The sequence below is a fragment of the Acomys russatus genome, chromosome 11 (assembly GCF_903995435.1).
Source record: "Acomys russatus chromosome 11, mAcoRus1.1, whole genome shotgun sequence".
Lineage (NCBI taxonomy): Eukaryota > Metazoa > Chordata > Mammalia > Rodentia > Muridae > Acomys > Acomys russatus.
Window position 1 is genome coordinate 12,913,185 of NC_067147.1, and position 27,054 is coordinate 12,940,238.

General features: G+C 41.1%; 1 protein-coding gene across 2 annotated transcripts in view; it reads right to left on the reverse strand.

The window, feature by feature from the left end:
• The window catches only part of Supt3h (SPT3 homolog, SAGA and STAGA complex component), a 328,941-nt gene that overhangs the window by 117,087 nt on the left and 184,800 nt on the right, over positions 1-27,054 (reverse strand). For both annotated transcript variants that reach the window (XM_051152919.1, XM_051152918.1), the window contains exon 4: positions 1,967-2,053. In XM_051152919.1, coding sequence (XP_051008876.1) covers positions 1,967-2,053 — 87 coding nt within the window. The remainder of the gene's footprint in view (positions 1-1,966; positions 2,054-27,054) is intronic.

Below are 27,054 nucleotides of genomic sequence, written 5' to 3' on the forward strand. Positions count from 1 at the left end.
GGCATGCACTGCCACACCTGGCCTGAGAACCTTTCACAGGATAGTTATGGGTAGTGTCTATAAGCTGGGAAATCTGTCTTCGGGGAACTCAAAGGCTGTGAGTGGGTGGCCGCTCTTGGTGCTGGTCTTCTGAGGATTTAGAAGAGGATAGTAGCACTGAACTTTACGTGACTAATAAGGCCTGTGCTATTCTGTGCCAACCCTTGAATGTACCTTCTCTGGCTCACTACAAATCCTTCAGGCTTTGGATTTCTAACAGTGGTGGAAACACAGTGCATCGTACAAAGCTCTTTACATGAATATTGCTCAATATTTTAAAAATCCCCGAAGGAGAAATCTATCTAAGCAACTCTTTTTATCCAGGGACCCTGAGGTAGACTACAGAGGAAGATTAATTCTGTCCTGTGCAAGTTAAGGCAAGTCCTCACCTCACAGACCTGCTGTACAGGATTCATGGAGACCAGGGGACACAGCTTCCCGCAATATGTAAAGCACAGCAGGTGTAGGAAAGCCGTGGCTACAAACTCCAACGACTAAAGAACAGTCATGTTACACCCTGAAGGGCTCTTCTTTTTTTCTTTTTTCTTTGCTTTCACTCCAACCATTATTTTAGTTTTATTCTGTTTAGTATGTTTCCTATATAAGCAACTTTACATTCTTTTGGAATACTTCAGAATATAAATAAAATTATTTGAGAAAGATGAGACAGCTAATAATGTTCTGTTACAAGTATGTTGTAGGTTGGTCAAAATAGCCTGGTAAGAGTCCTGAACACTAGCAATGCACCGTGGAGTGGCATACATCCCTCAAGTTTCTATAGGATTTAAATGGCTGCCCTTCTCCCAAGAGAAGGAGCAGCAGTATGGACTGTGTGTGCTTCTCTCTTTATAGCTGCCATTGAGAAGTACTGGGAAGAGCTAAGCAGTGCAGTTGTTTCCCAGCTGCTCCCACAGGACTTTTGCTAAGGGCCCTATTTCTGCCAAGAGCCTTTAGGACTCCTCGGCACAGCACTGTTGTGGGGCCTGATGCCTGCTTCTCCTTCAGGATCTCCAAGCACAAAACAAGTTGGCAATTCCTACAAAGCCTCCTCGTCGCTGCCTCTATAAAGTGCTTTCCCCAGCCATCCCCAGAGCCATTGTAGAAAGCACGCCTCCAGTCAGGTTGCTGGCCTCTGCTCCAAGCTCCATAAGGCCTCAGGGGCCTCGCCTTGGGCATGACCCTTCAGGACACCATCTCTCCTTCCCCATCTAACCATCCAACCAAGAATGTCTCCAAGCCGTAAATGCCTCAAGCACATTATCACACAGACTGCCTCAAGTGGCCTGACAGCTTCCTGATACTGAACAACCCTTTCTTTTCCTTTACATCTTTTTCATGTTAACAGTCTGTTGATTAAAACAGGTAAAGTAGAACAGAATTTATTCAACTAGCTACTCATGGAAAATTATGATGAAAAGAGTCATACAAATGTCAATCAGATTTAATATCTTAATAGCCAGAGTTCAGCTTTTATAAAACTACTTGCATTAATTTGATTATTTTTATAAGTCAGTGCAGAGAATAAATTTTGTGTTTCAAGTTAAAAATGATTCTGTGAAAGTCTGAATTCTATTAGTATTAAGGTGCAAACTGAGGAGAAAAAGAAATGTGCTACTCAGAAACACTATTTATAAGAACAGAGAAAAGTCAGTACTGAGGGGAATGAGATAGCAATGAAAATGTCTACACAAGTACAAGGGAGAGTAAAAATTAACTGTAGGGCAGTTTGTGCATAAGAGATCTGCTCATGCCCAAACCAAACAACTCTCGTAATAGGTGCATCTTGTCGTGTAAATGGTGAAGGCAAATCACTGCGTCAGTGGTTAGGATTTTCATCTGCAGCTCTAATGGGGCCCATCCTTTCCTTATTGGAGTTCAGTTAAGCATCAGGCCTCGTGATTAGGACAGTGGAATTGTTCTGTATTACCTTATCTTTTCGCATCAAGAACAGAAGATCTTCAGCAGAGATCACCCTTGCTCCCCGCAGCTGGGAGACTTCTGCAGCTTGCTGTAACTACAACAAAGGAAATGCAGGATATCGCCTGAGCAATAGAAATTACACGTAGTACAATCATAATGTCTCAAGAGAGATAAACCACCTACAATAATGACCTGGGGTAACCCAGCAATCACGTTATTGCTTTTTTTTTTTTTTAAAGCAGAGCTCCCTGTGTTTTAAGATATTAAAAAATGCAATTAAATTAGTTTATGAGCCCACCTGTAATAGATACAATAAACAAAAATGCTTGATCTCCTTCATGCAAAGAAAAATCATATGCAGCTTCCAGAAATACATTAATACACCTGAAAATAATTTTATGAAATTGTATCCTTCCTACCCATGTGTGCAATGGCTTCGCTCAGTATCACTAGTTGAATAAGTATATTATTAACCTGAGCTCCCATGCTGGTAGGATGTGAAATAGGCCTATTCAGTACTTTAAAGATCAACAAAACAGAAGCTGTTTCTAATATCCAAAGGAAAAAAAAAAAACTTTTCGCTTTGGCAAGTCTTCAGTGGCTAAAGGATTCAGTCCATAAATCATACTACTGGACGGCATTAATTTCTTTCCACACTAATTACACGCACACAAAAGTGAACTGTATCTGGGATGCACAAGGCAAAACACAGTGCCCGAAAAGCCAGATCCCCTGAAATGTCCATCTGGGCCCTCAGAGCTGCAAAGCCGAGAGTTTTCAGGAATTCAGAAGCCCTAGAAACATAATCTTACTTGAAAATGACCTGGAAAATAAAAGAATGTGAAAAACGATAGTTCTAGTTTTTGGCAAAGGCAAACTCAGTTTCTTATTTTGATTAGTTGGAAGGAACATAAAGTGGGTCCATCTGAAAAAAATCAAGATGCTGGAGCACATGTGAGAAAAATGTGCCTGTAAATTCTTCCAAATTTGATCAAACTGTGCTGATTGCACAAAACTAACTCTCCCCATCTTAAGTATTATAAACATATTTACATATGAAAGTTGCTGTTCCACCCCCCACCACGTGCCTTTCTTTGAATGGAATAAAACAATAACACACACTCCTGAGTACTCCTCACACTGCCCTCTTCATTGTTTTCGAGATTCAATGGTGCATTTGTGCGGAAGGACCTCTGCATGACTGTTTAAACCATCCTGCTAACTAAATAAGCCTCAAACCATCTCTGAATGAGCAGACTATAGGAAGGACCCGCAGCTCCTCCTGTGTCAGCTTTCCCACTGGATTCCCTGGATACTGGTAGTTGGTATATAAACAGAATCCTATCTAAATATAGAAACTTAAATTTAACTGTGAGCCATTTAGACAGAAACCTTAGGAGGGGGTTGAAAAGATGATATATCTTCTCCCAAAGAAACTTAGAGGTTTTCACCAGGAACATACTTTCCCCCTGAAAACTGTTAGAATGTCAGGGAAATGTTTATACTTCAATTTTTCAAATAAAAATATTTCTATCACCATCTAAGATGCCTTCCGTCAATGTGGAGAATGCCACAGACCTATCCAGTTCTCTGGACACATACGGAGAACCAGCTTGTAAGTGCATTTGTATTTTCTCAGATGAAGAAGTGGTGTTTGGATGAAAAATACTATAGGTATCAGGAATATTATTTATGGTAACAAAGGAACAGGTGAAATGTGTGTCTCTAATAGATTCTTCAGAAAGCCAATGGCTCATCTATATTCCATGCTCTCTATGAAACTCTCTAAAATGCCAGTTTGCAAATGTAATAACTAGAAATGTAATTTAAAAAGGTAGAAAGCTTAACATTTTGTACTATTTTCCCCAAACCATGTTATAATATGCAAAAAAATTCATTTTTATATTTTATAACTGGGCTTTATTTTTATTTAAAAAATTTAAGACAGGACCTCCAGAAAGACAAACTTGGTATGTACTCACATGTAAGTGGATAGTAGCTACAAAGTAAAGGATGACCATGCTATAATCCACAGACCCTGAGAAGCCAAGTGACAAGGGGAGCTGACCAGGGGGTGCATGAATCTCCCTGGGAAGGGGAAACAGACTAGGAACTGGAGAAAGGAGGAGGGGACTAGAACAGGAGGGACGAGGTGTGGGGGGAATGGAGGGAGAGAGTACTGGGAGGGACAACTGGAATAGGGGAGCACCTCCGAGAGGGGCTAACAACTGTGGTGCAATGAAAACTCTCAGGAATTTACTACAGGGAACCTAGCTAAGAGTCCTAGCAATGGGGGATACAGAGCCTGAACTGGCCATCTCCTGTAACCAGGCAAGACTTCCAGTGGAGAGACTGGGACACCAACCCAGCCAAAACCCTTCAGCCTACAATCTGTCCTGCCATAAGATGTGCTGGGGTAAAGGTGGCACAACTCGTGGGAGTGGCTAACCAATGACTGGTCCAGCTTGAGTCCCATGCCATGAGTGGGAGCCCACCCCTGACACTGTCTGGAGGGCCAGGAACCAGATGCTGGACAGCCCAGAGAGCTAGGCTAAAATAAAATGATTCCTAATGATAGTCTGCCATACTCATAGATTGGTGCCTAGCCCAGTTGTCATTAGAGAGGCTTCACCCAGCAACTGATAGAAACAGATGCGGAGGCCCACAGCCAAACATGAGGAGGATCGTGGGGAATCCAGTGAAAGAGGAGGAGGAAGGATTGTAGGATCCAGTAGGGTGAAGGATACCCCAAGAAAATCCACAGAATCAACTAACCTGGGCTCATAGTAGCTCAAAGAGACTGAACCCACAATCAGGGAGCCTACATGGAATGACCAAGTCCTTCTGCAGATATATCATGGTTGTGTGGCTAGGGTTTTTTTTATGGGACTCCTAACAGCGGGAGCAGGGGCTGTTTCTGACTGTTTTGCCTGCTCTTGGGACCCTTTTCCTCCTACTGAGTGGCCTTGTCTAGCCTTGACATGAGGAGAAGGAAGGTGCCTAGCCTCATTGCAACTTAACATGTCATGTTGGGCTGCCATCCATGGGATGCCTGCCTTTTGTAAAAACAAATAGAGGAGCTGTGGATTGGGCTGGGGGCAGAGGGGAGGGAGGGGAAGGAGGGAGAGGGAAAATAGAAAGACAGTGTCTCACTATGTAGCCTGGCTAGCCTGCTCTAGTCTAGGCTGGCCCTGAACTCAGAGATCCCCTTTTTGAGCGCAGGTATTAAAGGCTCCTGCACTACCACACTCAGTCCATCCCGGGCTTTTCTAACTTCCCGCGTCTAAAGGAGCACTTCCTACCACCTACACTGTGAGTGTTCCCACTGCCTCGGGCTCTGTCCAGTTCCTGTTCTCTGGGCCTGCCTAGGTGATGTGTTCTGGGCTCCAGAACTACCTCTACTAAATGCTCACTAGCTTCTCTAGCAAGGAAGGGAAGGAATTTGGTAGCTAGTTAAAGTAATCCAATATGAACAAACATATACATTGGCTTACTCTCCTGAAATTTCTGCTATGCCTTCCAACATGAGTAAAACCCCAATCTTCATTAACAGTATGAAATACAGGTTGGCACCTTGGCACTGCCTATGTATGGGTGTAGGGCTGGTGGTCACCGCGTTCACATGAAAACAAGGGGACTGATACCAGAGATGTTCTTAAGTGTGTAAGTTGATTGTGTATTTTTCTGAAGATTTTTAAACATGTTTTTATTTTTAAAATTTGTACACGAGGGATTAAATACCACTTTGCATCTTTGAACAAAGTGTTTCAGGGTTTCTGTTCTCCTTCTCTCCATCACTCTGCTATTCCTAAGCTCCCTTATATCTTTCCCACACCCAAGTCTCTTTTCCTCTTCTATGACCCACATGTCCTTGTGCCCACTCTCATTTTTCCTTACCACCTAGTTTTTATTTACCTCTCTGGGTCTCTTCTCTCGTATAAATGCCAGGTGACCTGAACTCAGAAGACAGAGAGGCGCAGTGCAGGCCCTGGCTACTAATGTATGCATGTCTATATGCAAAAGTGGGTGTTACTGGCTAGAGCATAGTGTTTACATTCATTTATTTATGTGGGGTGTGTGTATGAGTGTGGGCACACATGTGCAAGTGAAGGACAATGGGCAGGAGCTGGCGCTCTCTGTTCACCACACGTGTTCCAGAGATTAACTTCAGAGTGTTGGGTTTGGGGGCAAGACCCTTTACCTGCTGAGCCACCTCATTGGCCCGTGATCCTTTACTCTTACTCAATAGTTTGGATTGTTTTGTTTTGTTTTGTTTTTTGGAAACAGGGTTTCTCTGTGTAGCTTTGGCTGTCCTGGGCTTACATTGTATACCAGGCTGGCTTTGAACTCAGAGATCTGCTTGCCTCTGCCTCCCCAAGTGCTGGGATTACATAGTTTGGATTCTTACTTTGCAAAAATAAATACAAAGTTTCTTGCAGTAATTAAGCTACAATGAAATAGACTACATTTTCTTTTTATTACAACATATTTACAACAGCATATTTAATTTTATAAAATATGCTAGAAACTGTGGTATAGACCAATAATTTAAGCCTAATGGCTAATTTAATAATCACTTGGTTTTTCTTAACTTAGTAAAATTGGTACTTAGCAACTTAGTGAAATATTCTGCAGAAAGACAATATAATTGTACCATGAAAGTAGTTCAGTGAAAGTGTTTCAACCACTCTACTAAAGATCTTTTTTATTCAGAAAATGGATGGTTGTACTATTAGTAACTACTTTAAAGTTAAAAAAAAATCATCTAACATTAAAACTCATAATATTTGTATTTTAAATAATTAGCAATACTTTACTTGGGAGGCTGACCACATTAAAGGGTATAATATACCATGCACACCATCTCAAGTGTTTTTTGTTTTTGTTTTTGTTATTTAAGACACGTCTTTGGGTAGTACATGCTGTCCTAGAACCCAACTGTGTAGGCAAGGCTAACTTTGAACTCAACCCTCCTGCCTCGGTTTCACAGGTTTGGGGATTACTGGTACGTGCCACAACGAATTTAATACTTCATCCTCCAAATAAATATTTGAACTTCTCACTATCGCCAATGATGCCAACATTTCAGATTTCTCTCCCTTTATAACATTTTCAGCAGTGGTGTGGATGTGTTTGGTTCATCTGCCCAGGGCTGGGTATGTTCTCTCCACTCCACAGTGCTCATCCTAATCCAGGCCTTTGGGGATTTTCATTGACCAGCTCTACATCTTCAACATCTCCAAATGGTTATGTATCACGGATTCACCAGCTACAACCATCCTCCAGCAGTAATGGTTATTATGAGTACCACGTTGTACTCAAATCTGTGCCACATGTAAATATTAAGTCATAGCTAAATTTATTCCTGAAAAGAACATGACAGCAGAAGTCGAATGCAGTCTAGGTTTCCCAAGGACTGGAGTGAAATGCCCAGACTGCTTCCAACATTCAAGCCTGATTCTACTAGCAACCACTTCCAATTCTTGCTCTCCTTAGGTAGAAATAAATTGTATTTACTGGTATATATCTACACTCCCTCTTCTCTGCTTTAACTATTATAAACTGACATACTACGAGGCTGATGACTTAGTGACCTCAGAGGCCCTGCACTGAGCCGCCATTTCCCTCTCCTTCAGATCTTGCCTGTCAATTGCATTTTCTGTTGAATATAAAGTTGGGACTATAAATAAACACCATCAATGGCTTAGCCACAATGATCAAATTTCTCCTTAGAATTCATTTCCTCGGCCAGGAGATAGTACATGCCTTTAATCCCAGCCACTCAGGAGGCAGATCTGTGAGACTGAGGCTAGCCTGGTGTAGAGAGTCAGTTCTAGGAGAGCCAGGGCTACACAGAGAAACCTTGTGTCAAAAAACAAACAAACAAAAAACCAAAAGCCAAAATACAAAAAAAAAAAAAACCAAAAAACTACATGCAAACACAAAAATAAATATAATAAGGCATTTATTGTCCTGGCTTTTCTTGTATTAATAATTACCTTGCTTCCCATTCTTCTCCTGGCTGACTGCTCTGTGAGCCCGCTAGGACCTCACGCTGGATCTGGGGAGGTTTTTCCCATCCCAGCACTGTGGTCCGGGCTGTGGTGCTGGACTTCTCTCCACCCCTGCTTGGAGCTCTGTTTTCACCTTTGTTCTCTAGAATGTCTCCCCTTATCTGGATAGAACACATTCCTTCAAAGACTCGATTCCCCCCACCCCCCCCCCCGCGCCCCTCCCTCTCTCTCTAAGAGAAGTGTGCCTGGCTGAACTGGTTGCTTTGAGAGGTGATTGGTCAAAGAGACCAAATCCCACATCCTCATCTAATTTCTCCAACTCCTCCTCATGAAAAGTCTATGGCAGGAGTCCAGACATATAAAACTAGATTCTAAGCAATCAAAGTGTGACATCCCGCCAGATTTATATGGCTTCCAGATTATCTGTTACTCACAATAGTAGAAAGTATTATTACTAGTCACACCTTGCATTGGATAGAAAAGACTATACCCATAGAAATATTCATATGACCTGATGTCCAATGTTCAATTTATTATTATGCAACTTTACCCTGCTGTGAAAGCTTTATACATCCAGTAGAAATTGAGCTTAGATTTTGATCTTTCCTAAGGCTTGCAGTATGTGGCTTGCTGTGCAACAGCAGCTGTCCACAGAGTCTCCATCTTGATCTGAGGGGAATAGCCAATACTACAGCCCTGCCTATATCTTGGCCTGTGTGGTGGAGCCACTAAGCTCAGTAGACTGTGTGACATGAATTTTCAACTAATGATAGTTTTATAAGAGCTAAGCCTGTTTCAAGTGGAAAGAGGCTTTGCCTTACAAAACATTTTCATTGCTGGCAAACGAACAGTTGCTAAAGAAGAAAAAGCATCCAAGTTAGTGATGCTCACAGACACAGGCTGAGCACCGAGAATAAAATGTTTGGAAAAAGTGACATTTGCTGCTAAACAAAGTTATCTCTAAAGTGCTAGAAATAGAGGAGAGCTGATTTAATAATTTCCCACCACATGCCCCCTTTTCTTTACTGTGGACTGCTCTTCTGCTCTTAGACCTTTAAAACCTAAAAACTTATCTAAATTGATGAAAGATGTGTCTAATTTTGAGAAACTTATTATTCTTTTTAGAATAGGAAAAGAGTAAGCCAAACACAATTAATTCAAGTGTTTAACAATATGATTAAGCTATAATTTTAAGTACCTTGGGACCAGAAGAATTCATATATAAGCATTTATGAATAAACACACATGTACATTAAAGTAAGAAGTTGACAAGCCACAATCCATGTGAGCCTACAAAGATTTGGAAATTTCCAATCAGCAATGACTCTGTATTTATTGGGTGAAGACAACAGGCTTGGTGTAGTTAATTCTTTGGTTCCCCATATTTAAATGCGAAAGAAGGTGGACTGGCAGTAACTACCAGAGTTTTCTTTTATCTTGCAAATGGGATATTTATAAGACACTTTCAAGTCTAAACTACTTTGGACTTTTTTCAAATGTTTTTAAAAAATGATTTCTCCTTAATTTTTATGCGCATTGGTGTTTTGTCTGCATGTATGTCTGTGCGGGGGTGTTGGATTCCCTGGGTCTGGAGTTACAGACAGTTGTGAGCCTCCATGTGGGTGCTAGAAAACAAACTGGGTCCTCTGGAAGAGCAGTCAGTGCTCCTAATACCTGGGCGGTCTCTCTAGCCCCACTTTTTTCATGTTAAAAGTAACCGGTATATTGTAGTTTGATATTGTATGTTAGCATACTAAAACTCAGTACTAAAACTTGAATATTCCATTACTAAGCTGAATTTTGGTTCATATGTTCAGGGGGCCTATGCATGCTCTTTATTTTTTATTGATTTTAAATTATTTTTTTATTAATTTATTCAGATTACAACTCAATTGTTCTCCCATAACTCATATCCTCCTGTTTCTCCTACCCTCCCACTCCCACCCTATTACCCTCCCTTAGGTCCATGCTTGAGGGGGTTCTCCTCCTCCACTTTATGGTTGCAGGCTATCAAGTCTCATCTTGGTAGTCTGCCTATTCTTTCTTTGAGTGCCACCAGGGTTCTCCACCAAAGGACTTGTTTGAAAAAAACTTTAAATCCCTAAAGAAAGAGATTGAAGACGACATGAGAAGATGGAAGGATCTCTCTTGCTTGTGGATTGGGAGAATTAACATAGTAAAAATGGCCATCTTACCAAATACAATTTACAGATTCAATGCAATCCCTATCAAAATACCTACACAATTTTTTAAAGACGTTGAAAGGTCAATTCTCAACTTCATATGGAAAAACAAAAAACTCAGAATAGCTAAAACAATCCTGTACAATAAAAGATCTTCTGGAGGAATCTCCATTCCTGATCTCAAGCTGTACTATAGAGCAACAGTAATTAAAACAGCATGGTACTGGCACAGCAATAGGCTGGTTGAGCAATGGAATCGAATAGAAGACCCAGAAATGAATCCTCACACATATAGTCACTTGGTTTTTGACAAAGAAGCCAAATCTATTCAATGGAAAAAGGATAGCATCTTCAACAAATGGTGCTAGCCTAACTGGATGTCTACATGTAGAAAAATGCAATTATTTGTCACCATGCACAAAACTCAAGTCCAAGTGGATTAAAGACCTTAACATAAAACCAGAGACATTAAATTGGTTAGAGGAAAAGTAAGGAAGAGCCTGAAACACATTGGCACAGGAGACAACTTCGTGAACAGAACACCAACAGCCCAGGCCTTAAGGTCAGCAATTAACAAACGGGACCTTATGAGACTGAGAAGCTTCTGTAAGGCAGGAGACACTGTCAACAGAACAGAGAGACATGCATGCTCTTTGATTGGTGGTTCAGCCTCTGTGAGCCCCCATGGGCCCAAGGGCTGCATTTCTTTTTTAGAGTGCTTGCAGATTTTTCACAAGATAGTTTGATTTAGTTCACTCTAGAAAGTTCTGGGAAACAAAGGTCTATGTTGTGTTTCCATCACAGTCCAATACAATAATGAGCAAAGGGCAGGGAGAAGTGGCGGGAAAAAATGACGCGCAGGAAGGGGACGGTGATCTCAGGCACCGCACGCTGCTCCTCTGGGTTTTGGCGAATTCTGTTTTATAATGTTGACTTCTTGTTGAGAAAATATAATGAGAAAGTGACGATTTCAGACTCTTGGAACTGCGTTTCTGCTGCTGAGACTCAGCACCAGGTTCAGGCAGAGGGCAGGAGCCTGCACATACACTCAGTTCCAGTACGGCTTAGCGCATTGGTCTGGGATGCCCTGAGAATGCCACAGAGCACTCAGAGTATTAATTCTCACACATTACAGCCTAACTCACTGGGTCATCTCTGTGCTGCTGCAGTGCATCTAAGGAGCTGCAAGAGCCATTCTTCTAGGGAAATTTCTACAGAGCAACCTGATAGTTTCCCTCTCAGAATAATTTATAAATGCATGTGATTTGATGGTTAAGTTATACAATGTTGTTTATATAGTAAGCCTCAGATAAATGTCGTATGCTATCTTAGAAATTAGAAATAAGATTTTGGGGCAGTGCAAGAAATTCCTAACCTTTGGTATTCATAAAGGTTAAAAGCCATTGTTGGATTATTATTGAATATTTTCACTTGCTTTACTATAAACAAGGGATGAAAACAACTCATGGAGCAATGCAAAGAACACCTGGACATTCATGTGAGAGGTGAGAGTCTATCATTTTACACACGCACACACACACACACACACACACACACGTATCACTGACAACTGTATCTCACAATGTATAAGTTAACTATAAATTTAAAAGGAAAAATTATACTGGATCCTTTTGATAAAGAAGTAATTGCTCTATTAACTTTTCATGTAAATCACCTTCCCTGAAATATAATACATACCTTAATGTGCATAAGGTTTTGCTGCTCTAGTTTTAAATAAAAAAAATGTTTCTGATTCTAGGTTTTGGCAAGTGGGAACTAAGACGGAGGAATACCAACGGACAAAGCATCCTTTGCTTTTATTTTCAGTTCCTGCATTTATGGAGTGTAATTTATGATTAGTTGTATAGTTAAATTACTCATGAAAGGGAGCTTGGTGAGACGCGGATGGGAGGCAACGGTCACAGTGAAATGTTACCCATGCATGTGGGATATCAACCAGCTAAGGCGCCTGCGCGTGGGACGAGGCACAGGGTTGGCTCTTGCTTAGTAGTAAAGATAAACAATTTACCAGGATACACAAATCAGCAGGTGTTGGTGAATTACTTCCGGGCCCTATTCGATAGTTCTAGATAAATTTGAAAGCCAAAGACAGTTGTAAAATGGTATAACAAAACTGCAGTTCCCACTGAATGAAAAGACGCTTGCCTCTGCTTTCCACCTGCCCTTGTTTTCAGCTTGTAATGGGCAGATGTGATTTGTATATGCTTCCTTTTCAGTCTCTCAGAGAAGTCAGCCCTTATGCAAATGTCATATCCAAAGACTGCTTAGATAGGAAAAGTGATATGTATTGTATATAGTTTCAGCAGTGTATGTAAAGGTAAATGAAGAATCTGGTTCCTGATACCAGCCCTCACCTCACCACCAGGATATTAAGAACAGTTTGAGTGAATGGAAACGGTTAGATAACAGACTGCTCTGATCCCTGTAAAGTTCAAAGGAAATAATGCAGTGTGAGCAAAGGGTGCAAGGTTCTGCTCAGCAGTGGCCCCTCTTAGTTGGGGAAGGCAGAAGCAGCAATGAACACAAAGTAGAAGAGACTGTACTGATACTACGGTAGCTGAGAAAATGTTTAGCTTTGGGTAATAGCAACCAAGACGGGGGCATTGTTCTAAGAATCACTCAGATGAGGGTATAGTGCTAAGGCCCCGACTGTACTCACACCACCACACCTTCAGCCTTCAAAGACAGCAGCAGTAGCCCTGCAAGGCAGTGGTTCTCAACCTGTGGGTCACGACCCCTTGGGGCTTAACTGACCTTTTCACAGGGGTCACCTAAGACCAGTGGAAAACATATTTACATTACAATTCATAACAGTAGTAAACTTTCAGTTATGAAGTAGCAACAAAAAGAATGCTATGGTTAAGGGTCACCACAACATGAGGCACTGTCTAAAAGGGCCACAGCATTGGGAAGGTTGAAAGCCATACTGCTCTGAGGTCTCGAACTCACACTTTCTGGTGCTCCCATGTGCCTTGGAAGCCTTCAGTCAGCTCAGCACTATTATTCCACAGGCAAAGGACCTCTCCACAAGTCAAAGGCTTCCCTTCCAGAACAAAACTCCTCACTGCCTCATGTAAGAGTGAAGTAAAAGCCGGGCGTGGTGGCACATGCCTTTAATCCCAGCACTCGGGAGGCAGAGGCAGGCAGATCGCTGTGAGTTCGAGGCCAGCTTGGTCTACAAAGTGAGTCCAGGATGGCCAAGGGTACACAGAGAAACCCTGTCCCAAAAACAAACAAACGAACAAACAAAAAAAAAGGGAGAGTGAAGTAAAATTCCATTTAGGCAACAGGAAAGACTAATGATTGTGAAGCAGCTGCAGGGGACATGCATAGGAAAGCAAGCATGAGGGGATTTCTGTGTCCCACTCTGTGCATGTCACCAATGCCATGGAGACTGTGAAGACTCACCAAGACAAACTAAGCAGCTCAGTACCTGATTCATTCCAGGGGTCTTAAAAATAAACAAGCGATCAATAAAAAAAAAAAAAAATGTAGAAAAAAGAAAATGTCTAAAACTTTACAGTGAACCAACAGAGTTTATTTCGTTTTTTGAATTGCCAGAAAAGTGAGCTGACAGAGGACGAATCTTTAAATATAGTATTCTCGATAAGGCTGAAATGAAATGGGTAAGCATTCAGGTTAAAAGACATGTTCTGTTAAATTGAACTACATTGTTCATTCAGTATAGAGATACTGAGCACCTAGAACACAGGTCAGGGGGCTATGAGGGGAAAATTATGTGAATTAGAATCAAAGCAAAGGAAGTAAGCAAACACATGAATCACTAGGAAAATTAGGGAACAATGAAAATCAAAACACAGTCTGTAACTACGTTCACCGGGCTTATAAGCTTACGGGTGTTCTCTTTAGTGATGGGGTGATACACAACAGCAGATCCTGGCAATAACAAAAAGTGGACTCTAAAACAAACCAGTTGGACGAACTGGTGCTAGAAATCAAGGTTCTCAGTCCACGGTCAGAATTACATGCTGTGTGGAGGGGTGCATTGGGCTCACAGGACTGCAAAGTTACACAAGAGAGGTGGGCTTTATTGAGGTGACTGATTTCAGAGTCTTAAAGACGTTGTCACAGACTATCTAAAATGTCCCTGGAAGGTATCCCTGCTCATTCTCAGTTAATGCAGTGAGACCATCCGATGCTTTTTTGCCCAGAGGCAAACTAAACTGTGTCTCCTGGTCTTTAATCAGGATTTGAAGGAAACCTCAGTTTTCAAATTTTATCTGGCTGAATCCCAACTAATCTGTGTGTGTGTCTAGGGTATCATTGTAGCTGCCTTCATAAGAGATCTTACTTACCTATCTATCTATTCACCTATCTGTTCTTTGTTTCTTTGTTTTTCTTGCTTACATGTTTACCAGCCAGAGCTTCAGAGGAAAACAGGCAGCACAGTAGAGATCACTGGCAAAGAACTGACCAGAGTCACTGAAAATCTTCAAAAAAAAAAAAAAGGGCCAGAGAAGCTGCTGTGGCTGCCTGGTCATGCCCACCGTACTCTGCACACAGGTCTAACAATAGCAGAAACCCCCAGGCTTAGGGAGTAAGGGGCAGACAGCAGTCACCTGAGCTCAGAAGCTGGAGACATTCTCCTGATAGGAAGTCGAGCAATGTGACTGGACATTCATTCATTCTCAGACCTCCTCCGTGTCTCCTCCTTCAGAAGGCACAGGCAAGAGGCTCTCCTGAGAGGGATGAAGGGGTGAGGGGCACATAACATATCCAGAACCAGATGACTCTTCAAGTCTATCCCCCAAATGCCTAAAGTAGAACGCTTTTCATCCCCTTTAAAAATTATTTCTGTTCAGAGAATTTAAAAATAGAAATGGGTGGGAAGTGTCCGCTACCAAATAAACAATGTGGCTCAGTGATGAAAACTGTAATTCCAAATTCCAAGAGTTAATTTAAGAAAGGGCAGCACCAATAACAAGTAACAAGAATAAACTAGGAGTTGCTGAGTACACTACCGGATGCCTGACATATTTTAGATATTCTCTCTTTCCTTCCTTCTTTTTTTTCTTTTTCTTCTCTGTGTGTGCTGTATGCATGCATGCTTCGGTGCACACTCCTGTGTGTGCTTGTGTGTGTGGAGGTCATAAATTGACCTCTCTATACCTTATGGTATGCCTTTTTCACATAGTAGGTACAAAGACTATATCATGTATGTGTGTTCACACTTATAGTATGGGTGCATGTGTGTACATGTGAAGGCCTACAGTTGACATCAAGGGGTAGAGAGATAATGGCATATATGAGGAGGTTTTTGTGAAACCATAAGTACTTAGGTTTAGATAGCTAGTACCCAGGTAAACACCAGGCACATTGGCACCCCTGTAATTCCAGTGTGAGAGTTTGGAGAAAGGATTCCTCAGACTTCTTGGTCCTCCAAAATGGTGAGCTCCAAGGCTCAGTGAGATGTCCTGGCTCAATAAATAAGGCAGAGGGCTAGTGACAGACAAAGACTTTCAACACCCACCTCTGCCTGCGTGTGAATGTATGGCTGTGTTGTGCATGTGCATGCATGCAGGCGCAGGCGCTCGCGCACACACACACACACACACATTATTCATGGTGTAAAAAACAACATTTCTTTGGTGAAGACCAAAGACCAAGTTGGAAATGCATTAAACTAAAATTCCCTCATGTGTATACTTTTCATGGAACTGATATTTAAATAATCAAATAGCTATTAAAAGCTCTATAAGCAAAGTATCATTTCACCTATGCTAGATTTAACTCTTAGATATTTCTAGAGATACCACGCCTCTGCTTTTTAAAGTGCAATTTTTAATTTAATGTTCACTGCCAAGGCCACTGACATGAAAGGGCCGCTTCAGGGCTCTCTGGTGTGGAGAGAAAGGTCCTATCTGAACTCCAAGAAGGAACAAGACAGAATAAACAAGTCTGGTGAACAGGAATTTCTTTTTATTGCTCCTGAAAAGTTATGAAATAAAATCTATTATTTAATTACACTGGATCAAAAAGCAGAAAGGCATGGTGCACTGAAGTGACAACACTTTGACAAGAAGAAAATATTCCATGTCCTCTAATGGTGTGTTTGACACATGCACGGGTTGTGCAAACATTTTAAATCTACTTTATTAAGGTATGAACTGTTTTAAGTAAAAAACAACAAAATAATAAAATGCTAAATATAAAGGAGGAGATTAAAATTATTTTACTATGGTAATTTTGCTCTGAAATAGTTTCCATTAGCTTACTTAGAAAACAAGACAAAAACATCCCTGCACTATGCACAGCTACAATCATATTCTTAGGCAATGGGAAGACGTGTCTCAAAAAATAAGGAAGAAAGCAACTGAAGGAGACATACTACCTGTGCACACATATGTGCACAAGCATGAACACACAGAATGAAAGCCCTTATTCATATTTCTGTTAGTTCTACTGAGTGGCTTTCCTCAACCTTAGGAAAGACAGAGCAAGCGCCAAGTGCTTTCATTCATCTAGTCATCCAAAATTACCTCACCTGTAGCAAATACAAGCAGCATTCGTATTGATAGAGTTAGTCTTAATGGCAGGGTGAGGGTGAGGTGTACTTATTCTTTCCTTATGTCCCTGTACAAATCACTTATTCTTCCCACCTAACCACTTGCCTGCTATAGGCCCAAAGCTCACCCTTGGAACCTGATGTCCTAACAGGCTGGAATGATCTTTCCCAAACTGTCATTTTAACACTCACCACAGGTCTCATTGACATCCTCAGAAGCCCAGAGCACTACTTTGTTGTTTGTTTGTTTATTTTTAAGACAGTCTCAGACTGGACTCAAACTCGCAATCTTATTGCCTCAGCTTCCTGAATGCTGGCATTATGTATGTGCACCAATACTCCCACCTCCCAGAGCTTTCCTGGGCTCCTAAATGATGGCGCTATATTTTAAAGGTGAGTTTACTTTCCTAGCTCCATCATTTACTTGCTCAATTCCTTGCAGTCAGACTCAGATGCATCCTGTCATTTGCACTAACATCTAGCATTAGAGTTGTCACTCAATGGGAGTGTGACCGTACTATAGACTAAGAACTTAAGTGTGGCCTTGCAAACTTTCTAACATCTTATTATTAAGAACAGCATGAGACTGAAAGATCTTGACCAAGGACTCACATTTAGTAGATGACAGAATCCAGAATAAAAATCCTGGCCTGGCTCCAAGCAGGTAAGCACATGCTGTCAGCTCAAACACATCGTCCTAGACGAGGTGCATCGCTCACAGGCTCCTGCATGGCATCGGCTCCAGTTTGGAAACAGAACCATTGCTTTCTGGCCAAATACTCATTTTTAAAACATGAAAACTAGGGTTTCAGCTTTAAAAATAAATAATAATTTTAGTATTTCAAATTGCCACTGATGCACTTCTCCAGGCTTTTATAATCATATAAACACAGTTTGATTACTCTGAGACAGCAGTTCTCAATTTCACATTGTGGATTAGTTCCTGAGAGGAAAAATGAGCACTGTCGATTGCACCTAGACCCAGCATAGCAGTGGAAAGAAAGCACATCATTACTCATGGGAAGAATGGCATCTGAGAAAACACTTTAGCAATATCATGAGTAAATTATTAATCCATGCTATAAAACAGACTACAGACATGGTCATATGTAAACCCTAGAATTTTAAGAACCAGCTGGCAGACCACCCAGAGACTCCTGGGAGCTCATCCATGGTCTGTGGGGACCACACTCTGGGAGTCACTATTAGAAGAAATGAAACTGTTTCCTTCTCCTTCTTGGTAACTCAAGAACTTGGGTTTTGTATGTGTGTGCTTCAGGGATGGGGTGGGGTAAGCACGCTCCTGAAGCCAAAAATATCAAAGTATTAAGCTCACTAAATTCTTCTAAAACATTGTCATAACCCTCAAAGTACCTTGTCCATGAGGGAGTCATATACTTGAACTTAAGGAGGCTATGAACTTCTAACAATTACGAATACACACAGGTATACATGACATATACACATCAACACAACGCTTAAGTTTTAATATGTAACACCAGAAGTGCCAACTGTTTTCTTATTCTTCATTAAGATTTTGCCTGAAATAATTTTGTCTACTATATCTAATGTCAGTAAGCAACAAATAAACAAAACCAAACTAATGTGTTTTTTTCCCTTTGGTTTTTATATAAGAATGTTATTTTTTAAAATTCCCCACAATTTAGAAAAAAATAATTTTCCCAAGGCAGTGTTGGTGACTGACCTTTTTAAAAAATATTTTTTAAGATGGGCACATGCCTTTAATCCGAGCACTCGAGAGGCAGAGGCAGGTGGATCGCTTTGAGTTTGAGGCCAGCCTGGTCTACAAAGAGAGTCCAGGACAGCCAAGGCTACACAGAGAGACCCTGTCTCGAAAAATAAAACAACAAAAAAAATTATTTTTACATACACCTTTACCAATGTGCTTTTTAAAAAGTCTATCTAAACAGCTATATTCTTGTGTCTACACTGTTGTCATCACTCAGGGCTTGTTGCAACTGCTTTTTCAGTTGATTTGTGAGCCATAGAAAAAGAGCATCATGCATACTTTACAGTAAGATACCCAAATATTTACTGGATGATGGCTGTGTGCCAGGGGACCAAACATGCAACGACAGTGAGAAAATCCTCGGAAGAAAGAGCAGAAGCCTGGAACGTTCAGAAGTCAATCCCGGTAAGCACGGAAGCTCAGGAAAGCTCACTAAACTGGCGTTCCCGGCCACTATGGGAAAACTGTACTTAATAAACGTCAAAACACTCAGTGCAAACACCGACGCATTGGAATCCACCTCAGCTCGGCAGACACTGCCTGAAGGAAGTCCTCTAGGGTCCCAGAGGGCTAGCTCTGCCCCAGTTTTTTTCCTGCTGCTGTGATAAAACCTGACAAATGCCATTTAACGGGGCAAGACTCTTTTCAGACAGCAGTCCCGGCTTACAGTCCATGGCTGTAGGGGGTCAGGGCACCAAGAACCTTAAGCTGTCAGTCAGAGGACACCCAGGATCAGGAGTGGGCAGCAAGGCAGGAGTGCTCATGGGTTTACACCCAGCTGGATTCTCCTCCACCCGTACATAGCTCGAGAGTCACTGCCCGGGGAACGGCACCCCCACAGGACTTCCGTCTGTCCACACTGATGAACACAATCAAGATAATTTCTCACAGACATTCCCACGGTCCCTCACTGTGACTATCTCCCTAGATGATTCTCACTGTGTTCAGTTGACACTTAAAATTTATGTAGAATCACTTCCATGATATGGTGTTAAATTAAAAAAAAAAAAAAAAAAAAAGGCATTAAAGGATATATAAAGAACACGTTGAATGTGGATATATTTATATAGGTAAGTACATATAGATATGCCTATATGCATATACATATCGGTAAATAAAATGTGTGTACATGTGTCTATACAAATAAACAATTATATATTTGTCAGAATACACAAAGACATACACATGGTTAATTTTCATGGTCTATTTGGCATGCGTGTAAGGTTGCTTCCAACAAGGTTTAACTGAAGAGGTGGTGGCACCATGGGATAGGATGCCAGAGAGAAAACTGAACCAGGAGGAAGTCTGCTTCTGTCTGCTCTCCTCTTTCCCTTCTCCTGAGCATGGGCACGCTGTACCCAGCTGCCTCCAGTTCCCACTGCCATGCTGTCCCCTTTGTGATGGACTGTCCTCTCTCTTCCACAAGCCAAAACTGACACTTTTCACTTAAGCTGCTTTTTATCAGGTGCTTAGTCACTTGGAGGCGGTAAGTATATACACACACACATATAGACATGTTAAAAGAATGGGATATCCCCAAGGATACCTTCGAATGGGCTTTGACTGCCTGTCCCCTCTCCCCTCAGTCCCTGAGACAGGGTTTTTCTGTGTAGCCCTGGCTGTCCTGGACTCGCTCTGTAGTCCAGGCTGGCCTTGAACTCACAGAGATCTGCCTGCCTCTGCCTCCCAAGTGCTGGGATACAGGTGTGCACCACCATATCTTCCTTGACTGCTCTTAATAAATGCAGAATAGTGGCATTAGGACCCACGTAACAGTATGTTTATAAGGTAACACAAAGCTGACTTAATAATATGTTTGCACCATCCTCCCCAACAACAACAATTCTCAGTCTTTCTTTCCTGTGTGGGCAATGCAATAGAGAAGGAGCAATACACACTGTAGAATACTATTTGGCCAGCAGAATGGAAATCATAACATTTGCATGAACTTAGAGGACTTCTTGTTAAGGGAAATAAGCCATAAAAAAAATCTTGAAATCATACAGAAAATGGAATGGTGTTTACCAGCAACCGGGGGGGGGGGGGGAAGGGCTTGAGAATACGCTGGCCAAGAGCTATAACATGTCAGTTAGCCCTGCAGGTCCTTTTGTTCTCTGAAATTCACATAGTGCAAGATTTAGAGTGACATTTTCTGACTTACCTGCCTGCCCACTGTCTTTGCTGTGCACTGGCAATGGACTCCAACCTACCACAGTGAAGCCAACTCAGGGCTCAAGCCAGCTGCTGGTAAGGCAGGGGCACGGTTACAGTCAGCAGGCACCGGAACTGATGCAACACCTTCACTGTTCACTGCTCTATGCAGACAGAACAGCATAAATAAAAACAAGTGAAAGACAATCCCATCCAAACTTTCACTCTCTACTACATTTAACTCCTGAATGCAGCAGTTCTCCCAAGTGTACTACTGTCTTTGAAATAAAAATACCGATAATATGCTCCTGAAGCAGTCAGTTAAATAACTCAAGTGAGTCACTACATAATGTAGAAAATATATCTGTTGATGAAATATGAACAAAATAAGCATAATAAGGATATTTGACAGTAAAATATATTTGGCACTTGTGTTTTTTTAGGAAGAGGAATCTTTTGTGAATCCCATTTGCTTGAAGCATATTAAAACAAAGGAGTTCAAGCTGAGCACCACATGGACTGCACCCCACTGGGTCACCCCATCTCTGCAGCAAGGCCTCTAATGCTCCTTCAGACAGCAGGCCTGGACAAGCACAGCCTCAGCATCTCTGAGTGCTACCTTGTCAGCCAGACCACACTTACTGGTTAACAAGTGCTGTTTCATGTGGGGGTGAGGGGGGGGGCAGGGAAATACTTTCAATTGAAATATTGGTTAATTATGTCCATAAGATCATCTTGAGTTATGAATATCTTCCAAAAATATTTTATATGATACAACACAAACATAAATAAGAAGCTAATAAAATATTGAGAAGTAGAATAAAAATGTAGCTTGGTTTTCAATTAAGAAAATTTTCTTTTCTTTTTTTTTTTTTTTTTTTTTCCGCTTTACAGAATGAGGGATTTCCATAGAGAACCCATAGTTCAGTTTTATTCAGAGTAATGAGTGGGGGAAAAAAGAAAATAACTTCTGCTCATAGAAGAAACTCAGCCACAGGTCTGATCTGTACTGGAACTACCATTTTGTGTAGAGAGTACACAAGCACAGTAATGATTTGAACTCATAAACTAAACAGATCAATATAAGAATCTGGTCTCAGGCTGTTGGAAAGTTAAGTCTTCGTGTCTGGAAGAAAACTATGCATGTGCTACAGGCAAGGAGGAAAAGGATAGGTACAGTGGAAGGCCAGGGAAAGCCTGTCCTACCTGTGTCACCCTCCTGACGTCTAGTGTGGTAGTGCTCTCCAAATTCAAACATCGCATGTGGGAGGCAAAGTGTCTAACACTCAAAATGCAAGCAACTCCTAAGTCTCAGAAAGTCCCTCCAACTTACACGAAGTCAAGGGCTTCTAAAGGTTACATAGGCACAGAGGACAGGGAGGGGGCACTCTCTGACCTGCAGACTTGCCTGCAAGTCACACTGAGAACTCAAGGGCTAGAGCTAGCATGCCTCCGACTCAGGCTGGACTGGGGTCTTTGGCAATACAACTGCCTCTCTGTCATGCATGCTCTTCAAAGTACCTGGTACCCCCATTCTGTAAGTAGCACCCCTTCCTTTGCCAAAAACCTGTGTTGGTTCACCAAGCTGAAATTTGCTAGAATCTTATTCTGATCTGCCATGACTTCCTTTTTGGGGTGAGGAGACATTGGCTCACATTTCTGTAGGAAAACAAAACAAAACAAAACACACACACACACAAAACAAAACAAAACAAAAAAACCATGCAGAGACACAGCTTTGAGTATGAGAGTATAAAGGTAGTTAGAAAAAGGAAAACATATTATCCAGGAAAATGGAAGAGTGAATGACAAAAGGAAAACAATGTCAGCATCTGTGCCCTCGGGGCAGCAGCAACCCTTTCAAAGTTTCCGTCAGGAGCAATGGGAGGACACTGCGTCCTGCTAGTTGTCAGTGACGAGCTGGGTCTCCCTAGCACTGGACTCTGCCAGGTAAATTACAGACAGATGCAGGGTATTGATAATAATTACTGACCACAGAATCTGAAACTAAGTGAGGGTTAATAGGAGGTGGCGACAGGGGTAGGATTCTTTGGACAGAAGTTACGTGAGTCTGCAGTTATTGCTAACTATAGGTCTAGCATATAATTATGGAATTGATGGCTGAAGTGAGATGTGAACCAGTAACAGGGTAGGAAGAGGGGAAATAAGAACTGCAGTTCACAGTACTGACAGGAGCATGTTCACGGCCACACTAATGACCAAGATGTGGTAAGCAATATGGTTGTCTTGGTAATAAGACCTCTTGAGAAATTCCTGATAATGGCTTAGGAGTTCCATCTTCTGCAACAGGGATGTGAACACAAAGTTCTTTTAGAGATTGTAAGAAAAGACTTAAAACACATTTTCTACAATGGGCTAATTAATTAATGAGGTAGAAAGATAATGACATTAGTAGTTATAGTTATGCCTTTAAAATAAAGATTGCTATAATCATTTTATCATAATATTTAATTCAGTAATTTAATTTTAACTAAGGACATTCAAATTTTTATCAGAAGGCAAAAGATATCTACAGCAAATTTCATGAAATGGTATAGAGAAATGTCCTAAATACAAATTTCAAACTACAACATAGGCATCTTGATATATCTTCGTAAAAATTCAACCATATAAAAGGAATTCTGGGTAATGCGCATTTCTCAGTGGATGACGATCATCAATATAATTAAACACCTTTGACTCAGACACTCTTGTGTAACCCAATTTCAATTTGCAACAGCAAAACACATTTTCTGCATAAACACAGCTCTTAGGACACCCCATTATTACTAACAGACATTACCGTAGTCTAATCGTCATAAGAAATAAAAACTTCACGTCTTGAATGTGCCCTGGACACTGTGGCAGAGGCTGGGAATGCAAAGATGACTAAATACGACCCTTATCTTTATGTTGACTGTAGTTTAAAGTATAAGACAAAACAAGAAGAGCGGAGTGAGGCGTGAAGCAGGAGGACACTCCAGAAGCCCTCAGCGAGGTGGGAGGGAAGAAAATGGCCGTGTGCTGTGTGTGTGTGTGTGATGTAGCAATCTGCACCTGAATAGTTTGGCTTTACTTGATGACCTGAATTTCTGAGCAATGGCCATCCAAGCCAGCCTGCCACACCTGTCTAAATGTAAATTCTCCAATTCACTAAACTCTGAGAACAGCAAACCGTAACAATTCTTTTCCTAATGCTCTTCCTCTCACATAAGGCAGTGCCAATCTGGGAAGGAGTAGCTGGTACTGTCTGTGGAGCTGGGAAAGCACTGGCAAAGCTGGCATGCAGAGGTGCTCTGTCTTAAGGACACTTGCTGTTCTTGCAGAGGACTGTGGTTGGTTCTCAGCATCCAAGCTGGTGCTCAAAACCACCTAAAACCTCAGCTCTCCCAGACACTCACACAAATGTGTGTACACTCAAACACATATAGGCACACTTCCACATAAGAAAAAAAATCAGGAAGATAACTCAGACATTTAGTTACCGTACCATACTGTCCATAAAGGTGATAATTTTTGCTTTGTTTTCAAGGAACCATGGCTGGCACCTGGAACTGTGTTTGGTACTCACTGTTTAATGCAGGAGTGGGTAGATAAATGAACGTCACGCCTTGTCATTAATACCAAAATCGACCAATGACACGTATATGGATGTGGATGCTATGAGACACGCATGTCCCTTAGAACCCTTGGAATGTAGACTTGCATTTAAAAGAAAAATGACATTTGTTAATACTTCCAAATACAAGTGAAGGGCCTTTTCTTTCACGTGAAACAATTTTCCAGCCTTCTGGATACCAACTGGGAGTCCAGTGAGATAATTCAATCCTGACAATTACAGAGGAGTTGGGAGAGGGAAAATATAATCAGAATATATCACATGGAAATATATTTCTACAGAAATCTTTATACACTACCCGATAGATGTAGCGCATTAGATGGGGCTTTCATAAAGCTCAAACACTATCCTATACCTGAAACCAAAAGCATATATTAATGTAGAAAAGGGCATCTTAGAGAAACTCAGAAATTTAGTCTAAAGCTAAAATGCACTGCAGTTTAAGCCAAGGGGGAATGCATGAGAAGTCTTAGCTGCCACTTCATATCAGAACAAGTCACAGAATTTAAGAATTTTCTTTGACATTATTTTGTTTCACTAGAGATCTATTCTTGCATCGGTTCTTCCTAGCCTTCACACTGATTATCCCAGGAACACGTTTTATATTAGGAAAGCAGTATTAGTCCTTTATTTTTATCTAGGGATAAAGAAATGACCTTATATACGTATGATATTATGAAAGAACTAATAAAAATGAGACCAACACAAAAGTAAATAAAACAGAGCCAAGTTATATGGAAACTTAACATTAAAATATTCGAACAAAAAGGTCCTGAGCCTATAGAAATACTTATTCTTCTGTTTAATATGACTTAGTTGCTTTCAATAGTTGTGTGTCTGTCATTTGTGGATGTATGACTGATAACTAAATATTTTATGGAGCCTAGAATAGAAGGTTTAATTACTGGGTCTGTGAGCAGAGAGCGTCAACATTCCTAAAAGCTGGATTTGTGAAAGACCATCTGTTGACAAACTGCTGGGAAACCCACAGGGAAGGAAAAAAGTATAGCTTTAAGCACCAGGATCCAAAACAAGGAAAAAGAAAAACAAGAAAAAAATTACTTAAGCAAACTGGCAGCCAAGGCAATTCCAGACAGAACTTACTTTTGATGGTTATTATCTGAACATGTTATACTTAAAAATTGCCTGAAAATTATGCCCATGAAGTAATGTCATTTAGAGTGATCTGAGTCAGCTATCTTGGGTCAAATTACCTTTTTGGAAATGCAAATGAATGTATGAAAATTATAGGGTTCTTAAAATTAATGTGAATGTACGGAATACTTGGATAGGAGGAAAATCCAGGTTTTTAAATTTTTGTAATAGGAAAGAGTAAGATATGTAGACTTGAAGCAAGGAAATGACTTGGGAAGCGAAAATCAAGCCGCTGAAGAGAACTGGGCCCTACCACTGCATCACCCCAGCAGCCTGCATCCCTGCAAAGAGAGCACATTTGCTTCTTCGACTGACCACTTCCACTGAAACTCTGCACCTCTGTCCTCTCTGGAATGCAGGAGTGATAATATTACAATTTACATTGGGTTTGAAATGTATTCACAAAAAAAAAAAAAAAAAAAAGAAAGAAAGAAAGAAAGAAAGAAATGTATTCACTGCGAACATCTATACCTATTGCCTTCTGAATTCCGTGGACTATCTTATGCCTAAGCTTGTTTAGCCATTAGAATAATGAACGTAGGCACGTAGGGTTGTGTCTGGCATCAAGAACTGACTGGGCACAGAGCCCTATGCATCCTCAGCATGTGAGCTACCACTGAGCCGTATCTCAGCGTTGACCATGCAGGTGGGTTTTATCTCTCCCTTAGTTGAGTGTCATTCTCGGTACGGCATCTCACAGCCACAAAATAAGAGGCGCCAGCAGGGTAAGTTCTGTGTGTTCCTCATCTTCCCTGGGACTTCTATAGCATATGGAATCAATCTGTGGAGTCTGGCATTAGAACACACTCTATTTAGACAATAAGCATTATTTATGCACTTAAAACAATTTATTACAATATACCATAAATATTAAAAATTTTAAGCATTTCAGTGTTTTATGTGCAGCATCTTTATGCTTTTCACCTTTTCCAGTTTCTGATACACTTGGTTCAAAAATATTATATGGAAGCAGAGCGGTGGTGGTGCACACATTAACCCAGCACTTGGGAGGCAGAGGCAGGAGTATCTCTAATTTAGAAGCAAGTTTCAGGACAACCAGGATTACACAGAGAAACACTGTCTCAAAAAACAAAAAACAACAACAACAAAAAGAAAAAAAGAAAAAGAAAGAAAGAAAATAAATAAATACATTATGGAAAATTCTAAAAACATCTAAGTTTTAAACAGCATGTCATTCAGAGTAATGCCCAAATGCTTCTGCCGACTCCTCAGCCCCACCCAGTGCAGCCATGCTGTCAGCCACCTGTCTGTGAAGTGAGTATCTGGACCATCACATTGGTGTTAACAGCAAGCATTCCTATTCAAGTTTTCCTTAGGGACAAGGCTAATTTACATTACAATGCCAACATCAGCACCTTAACAGGCAGCACCCAAATCATGACAAATAGTCACTGGGCAAAAAGTCCTCATTTCTACCACAGACAGAATTCTGCCTAAAAAAGGGCAAGCTTGGACACAGGCAGAGTGGATGGCTAAACTGTCAAGACAGGGTAAGCAAGTCCTCAACAGTTCCTGCCTCAAAATATGTCTGTCAGATATACTGGGCCAGAAGACTGAAGAAGATGCTCCAACATTGTAGAGAGTTTGGGGTGACTATTCAGGTAGAAAACTGGCTCTGTCATCTTCTCATTTGGAAAGCTACTAACCTGCCCTCC